This window comes from Littorina saxatilis, linkage group LG1 (assembly GCF_037325665.1).
Source record: "Littorina saxatilis isolate snail1 linkage group LG1, US_GU_Lsax_2.0, whole genome shotgun sequence".
Classification (NCBI taxonomy): Eukaryota; Metazoa; Mollusca; class Gastropoda; order Littorinimorpha; family Littorinidae; genus Littorina; species Littorina saxatilis.
Window position 1 is genome coordinate 59,138,301 of NC_090245.1, and position 13,049 is coordinate 59,151,349.

At 41.3% G+C, this 13,049-nt stretch overlaps 1 protein-coding gene across 2 annotated transcripts in view; it reads right to left on the reverse strand.

The window, feature by feature from the left end:
* Window positions 1-13,049, reverse strand: part of LOC138975457 (photoreceptor-specific nuclear receptor-like) — a 34,848-nt gene that overhangs the window by 3,760 nt on the left and 18,039 nt on the right. The window contains exons 3-5 of one of the 2 annotated variants that reach the window (XM_070348152.1): window positions 3,926-4,259; window positions 2,428-2,531; window positions 382-591 (exon numbers count right to left, since the gene is read on the reverse strand). In XM_070348152.1, the coding sequence (XP_070204253.1) occupies window positions 382-591; window positions 2,428-2,531; window positions 3,926-4,259 (648 nt within the window). Of the gene's footprint in view, window positions 1-369; window positions 592-2,427; window positions 2,532-3,925; window positions 4,260-13,049 lie in introns of both variants that reach the window. The other variant, XM_070348147.1, reaches the window with a different exon arrangement.

Here is a 13,049-nt window from a genome sequence, read left to right on the forward strand (position 1 = left end):
TTTTCTTGATAAACCAAGTTAGCACAAAAAGCAAAGTTTTGAATACGTTTGGTTATAGCTTAAGGCTACAAAAGTATAATGCATGAGAGCTAAAATTACCGGCACTGACGCACAATTATCCATACAATGTATTTTCCCAGAAAGGTCCATGTTAGTAGCAGAGTCCTAGACAGGCGTGGTTATAACCTGAGGTCAAAAGAGTTCAGTGCGTGTGCGCTGACATTACTAGCATGCATGGTTATCCTATTATTACCAAAGGAAACAAAATTAAATCGGCCCCTGATAGACAACAAGTTTGAAAGGACATGAAATACCACCAACCAACCAATCTTAATATACCCCGTGTTAGTAGCAGACATGCATACGTACTTGTTCTCCTACCTGCCTCATCCGAGTCGTGGTGCTTGGCCGTGATGGGCTCTGACGTCATGAGACCGGTGATGAAGCGGTGGTTGGCGGCGGGGGAGAATGCGGGGTGGGTGGCGGATACGGTGGCGGTGTTGGGCAGCGCGAGGTGCCCCTCCAGTTCCCGCTCTATCTGGTCCTCCCTCACCTGGGCCGTGTTGCGGGGCTGACGCTCGTTCTGGACAGCTGAGCGGAGGCCCACAATTATAAGAAAACATGTATAGATGCACAGGCCGTTCATTCAAGGAATACCTCCATCTTTTCCCGTCTAGAATCGTGTTCGCTAAGTCAAGGTTGAGGAGTACGAAACATGAGTGTAAATCAAGAGAGTAATTAATTAGTATCAGTTTTCTAATCTCAATTCGGCTACAAAAGTACTGCTGAAGGGTGACGATGAATATGTGAAAATTATGGATATACATGCAGCTGATGTCTGTTGTTTAATCTTTAGAGGAGTGGCGATAAATGTGTATAAATATATGCACGTGCGCGCATGTTGTCGGTAAACCTAACCCAGTGTGTAAATCATGGGAATACATGCACGAGCTCTAAGTTTCCTAAACCAAATCGCATTCTACAGTACAGTAAAGCCAACAAGAAGAATAAATTAAAGGAACAAGAAGAGCAAACGCTCGATCGAGTCACTTTCGCAGTTCTGAATATTATATGAGGCATCAGATGGACAGGAAGAAATTGCTATTCACAACACAATGAGTCACGTTCACATAAAATTTGAGCCCGGTCACTTTTATAGTTTCCGAGAAAAGCCCAACGTTAAGTTGTGTGTTGCCGAACAGAAAAGGCTAGTTATCTCCCTTGTTTTTCTGATAACGTTCGTAAAAGGCTACAGATGTAAATACTTTGATGTAAAGAATAATCCTACAAAGTTTCAATCACATCCGATGAACTTTGTCAAAGATATAAAATGTCTAATTTTTCCTTTGACGCTGACCTGTGACCTTGAAAAAGGTCAAAGGTCAACGAAACCATCGTTAAAGTGTAGAGGTCATTGGAGGTCACGACTAAACAAAATATGAGCCCGATCGCTTTGATAGTTTCCGAGAAAAGTCCAACGTTAAGGTGGTGTGTCTAATTTTTCCTTTGACGCTGACCTGTGACCTTGAAAAAGGTCAAAGGTCAACGAAACCATCGTTAAAGTGTAGAGGTCATTGGAGGTCACGACTAAACAAAATATGAGCCCGATCGCTTTGATAGTTTCCGAGAAAAGTCCAACGTTAAGGTGGTGTCTACGGACGGCCGGCCGGACAGACTAACACTGACCGATTACATAGAGTCACTTTTTCTCAAGTGACTCAATAAAATACAAGTCTGTGTTTTCTCATCTCAAATCGCGTACTAAATTAGACTACAAGCTTTCCCCTTCCTGAACCCAACCCGGAGAATAATAGTAATAATAAAACAATGGGTTTTTTTTAAATCGCGATAGAATCCAGCATTCAATTTGACTGGTTGATTAGTTTGCCTGCATATTCATCGGCGATAGTTCCTCCGAAAGCGGCGTATGGCTGCCTAAATGGCGGGGTAAAAAACGGTCATACACGTAAAATTCCACTCGTGCAAAAAACACGAGTGTACGTGGGAGTTTCAGCCCACGAATGCAGAAGAAGAAGATCGGCGATAGTGATACTGCGTGTAGACTTGCTTCATCTCTGATGAATCGAAATATCAGTTTTGGGTACAGGAAAATTTGCTAAAGCTTATTTCAATGGTGCTCACGTGTAATGCTTTGATTTCGTCATTTGTGTTCTATGCACCCCCTTTGTTTTTATTCGCTGTTTTAGAAAAATAGTGCGTTCTCTAATTCTAATCCTTTATTTTCAATTTAAACTTTGCACAATGTACGCATCACGAAATCGTCAGTGTGTGTGTTCCCTAATTCTAATCCCTTTTCATTTGAACCTTGGCACAGTTTACTCTTCTCGAAACTATGTCCATTTATCCAAGTTCTATGCTATCTCTGTATAAATCACATGTGGACTGACTGACCATGTGAAGACGTACCATCTTTGTTCATGCCCATCTGCAGACACTTCTTGAGCCTGCAGGCCTGGCACTGGTTGCGGTGTGCCTTGTCCACGTTGCACGCTCCTGTTCCCGCCTGGCATCTGCAAGACATTCAAAATCAGAGTCCTGTTAAGTCTGAGCGATCAAAAAAAATTAAAGTGATATGCAGTTTGACCATGATAATGCAAACGGCTTTATTGAAGCGGCTTTTAATATGGTTTAAACACTATTTTCTAAAGATACATCTGTACAAAGCCATGGAGTTTATGATATGATAAAAGAAGACAACAAGATAAACTTACAAATGTGCTCTTATAGACAAAAGAATAAAGTGACGGACGATACTGTAGATTCATAATATTCAAACCAATCCATAAAGTGATAGAATGAATTACTATGACGAACAGATTGATGCTAAATGCTGACACAGGGGAAATTGTTAATTTCTTTATGGGAAAATAAGACATCTCACCCATAAAAGAAAAACGATTTAGTTTGAGGAAATTGAGTTGTGACCCAAGTCAAACCGAATAATATAATAGACTAACATTTTCTGTGAGCATGTCTCTTTTGTCTGTGTGCATGTGTCTTCTTTCTTTTTCTTTGTCAAACCCACCTTTTTCTTCTTTATTTGGTGTTTAACGTCGTTTTCAACCACGAAGGTTATATCGCGACGGGGAAAGGGGGGGGGGGGGGGGGAGATGGGATAGTATACGTTATTTGCGTTTTTGACCAAAATATGACATTATGTATCGATTGGACATTGGATTTCCCTTCTTTGAGCCATGTGACGTCAGAGGCCTACAAAACTTTATAATTGGGCGTTTCAGGTTGACCGAAACTTTAAAGGAACTACAAAACACACGTCATGTGTTTGATTGCATGTGTGTGTGCTGTTCAATGTCAAAACAACAACAAAGTCAGTACATGACGTGTGTTTTGTAGTTCCTTTGAAGTTTCGGTCAACCTGAAACGCCCAAATATGAAGCTTATGTGTTTGATTGCATGGGTGTGTGCCCGGGCTCGTTCAATCGTCAAAACAACAACAAAGTCATAGTACCTGAAAGGAATTCGATCGATACATAAATGTTATTTGCGTGTTTGACCAAAATATGACATTTTACACAGATCGAGACAGTCATTGTTCACCTCGACCGCTATCGCGGTCTCGGAGAACAATGACTGTCTCGATCTGTGTAAAGCCACTTGTTAATTGTTTCTTGTTCACAAAAGCACTAATAAAAAAATTGCTCCAGGGGCTTGCAACGTAGTACAATATATTACCTTACTGGGAGAATGCAAGTTTCCAGTACAAAGGACTTATAACATTTCTTCCATACTGCTTGACTAACATTTTACAAACATTGACTATATTCTATACAAGAAACACTTAACAAGGGTAAAAGGAGAAACAGAATCCGTTAGTCGCCTCTTACGACATGCTGGGGAGCATCGGGTAAATTCTTCCCCCTAACCCGCGGGGGGTCAAACCCACCTGTAGATAAGCTTACGACGCACGCTCCTCTTGAAGAAGCCGGAGCAGCCGTTGCAGGCCAGGATGCCGTAGTGCTTGCCGCTCGACGTGTCTCCGCACACCACGCACAGCAACCCGGGAGAGTTCTTCTTCACGGGTCCGATATGACCCGCCACGGGGGACAGGGAGGGTCCAGAGCCCAGCGAGCCCACGGAATGGGGGGACCCCAGGGCCGACACCTCGTGGCAGATAGTGAGGGGCGGGCTGGGGGACTTGTGGGGCCGAGGGGAGTTGCAGCTGATGTTAACTGGGGAGCTGCGGTTGCTGTTAGGTGCTGAGGACGAGCACGCGGTACCTGGAAGGATGTGAAGGATTGATGTTGTAAACTCTGTTGTGAGATTATAGCTATTATAAGAGATAAACTCAAGAAATTCATAGAAAGTGACATAAAAGATACAATAAAATAAAATAAAAATAAAAGAAGGAAAAACAAAATGTAAACACTATCATATCGTGTAAGCTAGTGCAAAAAACCCCAAAACACAAACAAAAACACGTATCCAATGTTCTCGAAATCCTGGCAAGTCAGTCAAATCCAACTCTTTTTTTTGATAACCCTTTGGCTAATACAATGTACATGACAATTAAGAGGAACACAACTGCGTGAAAACAGGAAAATGCTTAGACTAAAAATACATTTCTGGGGGGAAAAGTGGTTTGGTTTGAGTAAATTATTCCTTTTCAAAAATGCGTACTTCCCAAATATTGAAAGGATAAACGACTCTAAGACTAACTGCTCTCGAATGAGCAAGAGTAAAATGCCTTCGATGAGAAGTAAAATAAATTTTGTATGCTCAGTCCTAATCAGTTTGGTTCTTTCCATGCTCTGGTTACAATTGTAACTAAAAACGATCTGGTTTCAAGCAGCGATAAAGAATGAAAAGGAGTGGGACCAGTATTGCATCTATTTTGTGTTCTTCTTGCACCAGTTACGTTTACACATTAAGTCTGAGCCAAAACTGTGGAAACAGTAGTATGGTTGAATTTTTAAGACAAAACGAGTTGACTGTTAATGACAATCAGCGGCATGATAGATCTGGCCTTGCAACGTGTTTAAATAAGAAATATCGCATAATTCTGAAGGAACATCTTACCCCACATTTTACACGACTGATACATAATTCACTGAATGAATGCTTGTTTTGGTGAATGAATGGATTGGATTATTGGACTAATCGCTGTAATCGTTCAGCGTATCAGTCCCCCCCCCCCCCCCCCCCCCCCTTGTTTTACAGTTTAAAATAATTCGATTACTCTCTCTCTCTCTCTCTCTCTCTCTCCCTCTCTCTCTTTGCGCCGGTTTCCTTCCCTTCACAGGGCAAAAACAGGTTACGCATTATCCCTTTTGTGTTGCCAAATCAAACAGCCACGCAAACGCCCGCCCAGAAAATATAATTAAATCGCTGTTTAATTCAGTCACGACAAATGCACGTGCGGTTCGCTTTTACAACAAAAACAAGTTTGCCTGTGAGGAAATGAAGGCATCAATAGCTAAATCTTGGCGGAAGGCTTACGATATTTGTGATTAAAATCAATTCTCGCGCACTTGATCTAAACGTCCGGACCTGTTTCAAAATTCAACACATCGCTTGCTGCACGGAATGGTTGTGTTTTCGTGCGACTTCACTGTTAGAAAAGCCGATTATATCACTGTGAAGAGTGTACACTGCGATATCTTAACAAATCTAATAGATATAGTTCGCCATTATTCTAGAATCAAGGCTCATAAATGAGAAAGGGTCATTAGTGTAACGTTAAATTCAAAACACCGCTCTAAACAGTAACAAATCTCCGGCTCAAGAGTCTTTGAAGTGATAAGTGCAGAATGTTCGGGCCTGTATATCGAATCTTTGATATTTTTCTTCCCGCTAAATTAAAAAAAAAAGTGAGAATTTATATCCTTAGCACCGACGGACATGGTAGTTAGTAATGCTAAAATGTGGAACAACAACAACAACAACAACAACAACAACAACAACAACAACAACAACAACAACAACAACAACAACTCCGATTTCTTTCCGGACTGGATATGACCACGGATTTGTAAATGCAGTGTAATTGATATTTCTACAGCAGGCATTTTGTAAATCGCAATTAATTGATAAAGTTGACGAAATCTAGTAAGTTTAAAAGAGAGTCTTTATTGTTTTTGTTTTTTTAATAAGCTAAAGTCTCTATGTTCAAATGCCATAGTAAAGAAAATTAAGGATACTCAAATTGAATTCTTTTCTTATGCTATTCTCCTATCTTAAATTTTCTCCGTCGTTTACTAAAAGCATTGCTTTTAATACACCCGGCCTTGCTTCATGCGCTTCTAGTCGCGTTTCTCTTTCTTGTTCTCGCTGGTCAAATATCGAAGACATCACCTGAGCCACCTACATCCCTTTGTGTCTTGCAAGTCAACTGTGGCGGCAATTACGGAAATTAAAAGACGGGACGAGAAAACACAAAACGTTTAGTCTCTGATGAACGCTGCGTGTGGGAACGCCGTACCCACCCCACTGGACCGTGGAGACAGAGAGAAAGAAAGCTTGCGACGGGAAAAAAGGTAATCTGGGTTTTCAACCGCCATACAAGTTTAATGAAGAAAGCTTCTTTGATTGCGGGGAACGAACCTCCGCTCGGTATTAGCGGTGGCGCTGTACGGCGGCGACAAATGTCACAGACAGAAGAATGAAAACATTTACGGCCAGAGAAAGGTCAACGAAGGACACACGAGAGATGACAGCGCGTGCAGGCACAAACGTCTTTGCGCATGCTCAAGCGCGGCACACGCGCAATGTTGGGGAAAACAAAATGTGATTTCCGGTGTTGTCTTCCGGTTGGACTTCTTCCCTGTTCTGTTTCTTTTACTTCTGTGTGGTTGGAAGTGTTTTGGTGCCATGAATATTGTATGTTCAATTCAAAACAACCGGTGGTATCAGCACTGAGTGTATCGGCTGAACAATTTACCATCGCAGTCCAGGGAAAACATAACCTAACCGGATGCGGATTTCTATACCCTCCTTTTTTGTTACATTTAGTCAAGTTTTGACTAAATGTTTTAACGTAGAGGGGGGAATCGAGACGAGGGTCGTGGTGTATGTGCGTGTGTGTGTGTGTGTGTGTAGAGCGATTCAGACTAAACTACTGGACCGATCTTTATGAAATTTGACATGAGAGTTCCTGGGTATGATATCCTCAGACGTTTTTTTCATTTTTTTGATAAATGTCTTTGATGACGTCATATCCGGCTTTTCGTGAAAGTTGAGGCGGCACTGTCACGCCCTCATTTTTCAACCAAACTGATTGAAATTTTGGTCGGGTAATGTTCGACGAAGCCCGGACTTCGGTATTGCATTTCAGCGTGGTGGCTTAAAAATTAATTAATGACTTTGGTCATTAAAAATCTGAAAATTGTAAAAAAAAATTTATTTTTATAAAACGATCCAAATTTACGTTTATCTTATTCTCCATCATTTGCTGATTCCAAAAACATATAAATATGTTATATTCGGATTAAAAACAAGCTCTGAAAATTAAATATATACAAATTATTATCAAAATTAAATTGTCGAAATCAATTTAAAAACACTTTCATCTTATTCCTTGTCGGTTCCTGATTCCAAAAACATATAGATATGATATGTTTGGATTAAAAACACGCTCAGAAAGTTAAAACGAAGAGAGGTACAGAAAAGCGTGCTATCCTTCCCAGCGCAACTACTACCCCGCTCTTCTTGTCAATCTCACTGCCTATGCCGTGAGCGGTGGACTGACGATGCTACGAGTATACGGTCTTGCTGCGTTGCATTGCGTTCAGTTTCATTCTGTGAGTTCGACAGCTACTTGACTAAATGTTGTATTTTCGCCTTACGCGACTTGTTTTGTTCATTCGTTTGTTTTTGCTTTTTGATATGTTTATTTGTTTTGCATTCCAACCAAAATTAATCCACCTGTGCGACATTACCGGCATTTGTTCACTGAGTGTCTGAAATAAGACCGTATCACGTCCCGTGAAAAAAACACCAATTACCATGTTTTTGCCATGTGCGCTACTTTCCTCCTCCGTGCAAGTCTTTGATACGTTCTTCCCCTTTCTTCCCTTCCTCCCTACACCCTAACGCCTCTCAATTTCATCTTTAATATTTCGAGTTATCCAAATGCGATGACAATTTCGTGAGAGAAAGCCCATTACAGACTTTACACGAATTCTTACGTCATGTACAGAAGTGAGAACTTACTAAACATACATGTTTGAACAAAATTTGAATGTGTTATCAAACCCGGGACATTTTATATGATGAAACACTTGAGTTTATTGAATCAATATGAAAATAAATTTAAAACAAGAAGAGCAAACGCTCGATCGAGTCACTTTCGCAGTTCTGAATATTATATGAGGCATCAGATGGACAGGAAGAAATTGCTATTCACAACACAATGAGTCACGTTCACATAAAATTTGAGCCCGGTCACTTTTATAGTTTCCGAGAAAAGCCCAACATTAAGTTGTGTGTTGCCGAACAGAAAAGGCTAGTTATCTCCCTTGTTTTTCTGATAATGTTCGTAAAAGGCTACAGATGTAAATACTTTGATGTAAAGAATAATCCTACAAAGTTTCAATCACATCCGATGAACTTTGTCAAAGATATAAAATGTCTAATTTTTCCTTTGACGCTGACCTGTGACCTTGAAAAAGGTCAAAGGTCAACGAAACCATCGTTAAAGTGTAGAGGTCATTGGAGGTCACGACTAAACAAAATATGAGCCCGATCGCTTTGATAGTTTCCGAGAAAAGTCCACTTTTATAGTTTCCGAGAAAAGCCCAACGTTAAGTTGTGTGTTGCCGAACAGAAAAGGCTAGTTATCTCCCTTGTTTTTCTGATAACGTTCGTAAAAGGCTACAGATGTAAATACTTTGATGTAAAGAATAATCCTACAAAGTTTCAATCACATCCGATGAACTTTGTCAAAGATATAAAATGTCTAATTTTTCCTTTGACGCTGACCTGTGACCTTGAAAAAGGTCAAAGGTCAACGAAACCATCGTTAAAGTGTAGAGGTCATTGGAGGTCACGACTAAACAAAATATGAGCCCGATCGCTTTGATAGTTTCCGAGAAAAGTCCAACGTTAAGGTGGTGTCTACGGACGGCCGGCCGGCCGGCCGGCCGGACAGACTAACACTGACCGATTACATAGAGTCACTTTTTCTCAAGTGACTCAACGAGAGAGAGAGAGAGAGAGAGAGAGAGAGAGAGAGAGAGAGAGAGAGAGAGAGAGAGAGAGAGAGAGAGAGAGAGAGAGAGAGAGAGAGAGAGAGAGAGAGAGAGAGAGAGAGAGAGTATAGAGAAATCAGGCGTAACAAAGAATGTATCGCCGCCGATTAAAAGTTCTGATAACAAAAGAAGAGAGACTTGTATATCACTCACATTCCAACATCTGGGAAAAAAACGCCTACTTACACGCAGACGTTTTGCTGCAATTATATACGCCTTGTCAAAATAACAGCCTCATTCGTATGCAACACTATCATCTTCACCAAAAAAAGAAAAAGGCAAACGCGATTGAAAGACTCGCTCTTTTTCATTTTGAAAGGAAAGAGGTTTGGAGCACAGAGAGAAATGCATGTATTGTACCTCCGAATCGTCTCCCTACCGAGCCTGTGTGTGTTTGAGAATCAAAGCCCGACGTTTGTTATTGTACCCCGGGTGCGGAACAAGGATTTCTTTGTGGTCCGTGTTTGCAGCTCCGGGTAGCTCTTCAAGTTAAGCACCTGTTGACTCGAAACTTAACCGCGTTTGTTGTCGTTTGATTAACGTTTCCTTTTTCAGGGTCCAGCTTGTATGATCTTCCCGGCAGGACGGGCTTATGCTGTGATGCGCTGTCTGTGCCCGTGCATGTCTTTCTTGTTGGCAAACCACTTACCTCTTTAAACTCAAAGATGTCTTTAAACTCTCATTTCAAAGATATTTTCCTTATTTTTCTTGACGTATATCTTTAGACCGTGAGTCTTAACTCCGATTACGGAGACCAGTATTTTCATCTTATCTGTTCACTTTTTTCTGCTGACAAATGTGTGCACATACTTTTCGCATTAGTTGAAGAATGCACCCTCGTATGCTGTTAACTATTTGTGGTCTTCAACAAAACGTCATGTTAGATGTTTTTAACTTGTGTAAAATTAGTTGGCTATTTTATTTTGAAGGCACTATGTATTTCCTGTTCTTCTTGGCACAAGGAGCAGCAGGCTATGCTATGTGTAATTTTATTCTTCGTCATAACTTGCGGAACAGTCCTGTTTTGTTCTGATTATGTTATCATTTGTTTTATTATAGCTGGGTTTGATCTTACTGTCTTCGTGTATGTGATTTAACCAAAAAAAGTGCACACCTCATGTTCGTGATTGATTAACCATTTGATGATTAGACACGCACTATTGTCAACGTGTCTTAGCAAATTTATGTCTGCTTTACATATCAATGAGAAAAATTAGACTTATCATGTGACAGAAACATTTACAAAAATGATGTCAAGAAAAGGAACAAAACGTAAGCATACAAATTACGAGAGAGCGAATAGCGTTCTACGACAAAGCGGCAGGTAAGTAAGTTTGAATTATTTCTTGAAATGAGGTGGGAATGCATTTACATTATAGAAGAAAGTACACTAGTATACGCACGCGTGCGAACCTAGGTAGATGAAAAAGATTGGTAGAAGCTGTTACTTCGTATTCTCCTTTTTTTGTGTGAATATTTTTCTTGTAATATTTGGTCCCTGTTTCTGTACGCTACGTGGACATTATGTTTGTTGTAGCGTGAATGCCTGACAAATAATATGTGTTGTAATTTGAACTTTTCGTTGAAAACAGTGACAAAATCGGCAATCGCCAATCGATGAAACAAACTGGGGGGAAAATCCCCAAAAGTATAATTTTGTATAAGGAAATGTGTGTTTATGTGATTGTGCATACTGAGTTTTGTGAGTGATCTTCGGAGATGCGACTTGTGTGTTTCTTTCTGCCTTTGTTCGTTTGCTGGAAATATTTATTTCCGTACGTATTCTTTCTGTAATTTTTTATCATGCTGTAAACAATCTTCTGAGAATAAAATAAATCCATGAAACTTGAACGTTGATTTTCATTTCTTATATTTGATCTTCTCTTTTCTCACTGAATGATATCAATCTAAAAAAACTTCGTATATCACTGTCGTCACTTTATAGAAGAAAAAATAAAATGAATAAAGACAACAAAACGTTAAATTATTAAAAGGCAGGCGATCTGCGGGGGTCATCAGCAGGTGTACAGCGTAAAAACAGTAGCAGCGTGGTCTGATGGGACCAAGGGTGGGTGGTTGGGGCGGAATTGGATGATATATATATATATATGTCACACGCTTTCCTTCTTTGCCACTACTAAAGCAAACGTGTGCAAGATTGTATGTTACACGCTTTAGGAGCATGGCAAGAACGGATTCAAACTCAAAATCGTCCCTCCAAAAGCCAAAAAATTAACACACGACTTTTATTTCTTCTGCTGTTATCGTTTCTTCTCTTTACACATTCTTCAACGCTCAGAATCCTGAAAACGGCATCCCAGACGACAGTACTGTTTCCATACGCGAATTTAGCTGCCCTTGGAAAGTGGCTAGCTCAGGAGGCCTGTTAGTCTGAAACTATAAGGACAGAGTTCTGAACATAGATGACAAAGATCCCGGAATGAACAAACATTTCGCGGATGCAGACACAGAAAGACGTCATGAAGAATGCGATGCTTCAAAAGATACAGACTGTGACGATGACTGTGACGTCATTCACATACACCGAGACGTCATTCACAGTTGTTCGGTCACTTCCGTCAAAAAGTAGATCTCCCCACAATGGCTGCTCCTGTGTTTAGGTTTGTCAAGCTTGAGTACACAAAACGTGTTTGTTCTCTCCTCTGTTGAAGCTGTGAGACATAAATGCTATTCCGACTTGGTCGTGTGACAGAGTTTTCTTCCACACTCGATTAGCTGATGTCTAACTCAGCCTGACGGCTTCGTTAGACAATCAACGTAATCTCGTGTGGAAGAAAACGTCTGTCACACGACCAAGTCGGAATAGCAGGTAATATTTTTGTAATGATAATATATAGTATATGCTGACGGGGGAATGAGACGGAACCGGCGAGGCAATATTTGTGAGTAAAACAGGAGCAGCATTAACGGGGTAACAAAAAAGGGATGGAGGAGGTGTAAGGGGGTATCGGAGAAAGAATTAGGGGACACGTGCTGACGAGACTAAGGGTTGAAGGCGCAATATCGCACACCAGTGTCCCCCAGTGTTGACACACGGCTGTTTGCCGACGCGGTCCGAGAGCCCTTCGCCGCTGTTGTTGCTCGCCACATCAAGGGTGAGAGTTGCCATTGAGGAATCATGATTAAAGTCAAATAAATTCCCAGCCGCGTTTTTGTCGCACTTTATGGAGAGCTCGCTGAGCGCCTCAAAGGGGTAGAAGAAAAGGGGTGGTTGCTGCCGCTCGGTGACACTGTCGGTCATTCCAACGACTACTTCAATCGGAGACCGACCGTAACGCGACGTGGGTTCGTCATTTTTACATGCTCACCGAATCCTGAGACGAGTTGCCCAGAGCGGTTCGCCACGGGTCGCTCGCAGTGCGAATGACAAAAAGCCGTTTCTTAGGGCAGTGCAGGAAAGCACTCGCGAAGCACTCGGCGAGCGGCTTTGGTATATGCTCGCCCACCGCCCGCCGCGTTATCCAAGATGGCGGCGGTGTTTACACTGCGATGCCGTGTAGCGTGTTTCGATCTTCTCGGCGTGGTTTTCGACGTGACCCGAGGGATCCACCGCTTTTCAAGGTTCAGGTACTACCCCAGCTAAATTTCCCATCATAACTACATTCTCTCTGACGATTTCACTGACCGAATCGTCTACTAGTTTAAGAAGTACAACTTTTTTCATATCTCGCAGCAATCGTGCTTTCTTCGTCGCCATCGTGAAGCGATTTGCCTCGTTGTGAGCCCGTTGCATAGACCAATCCAGAGCGACTTTTCTCTGAGCGGGTTATTGTGATTCTGAGCAACGCATGGCAGATTTTG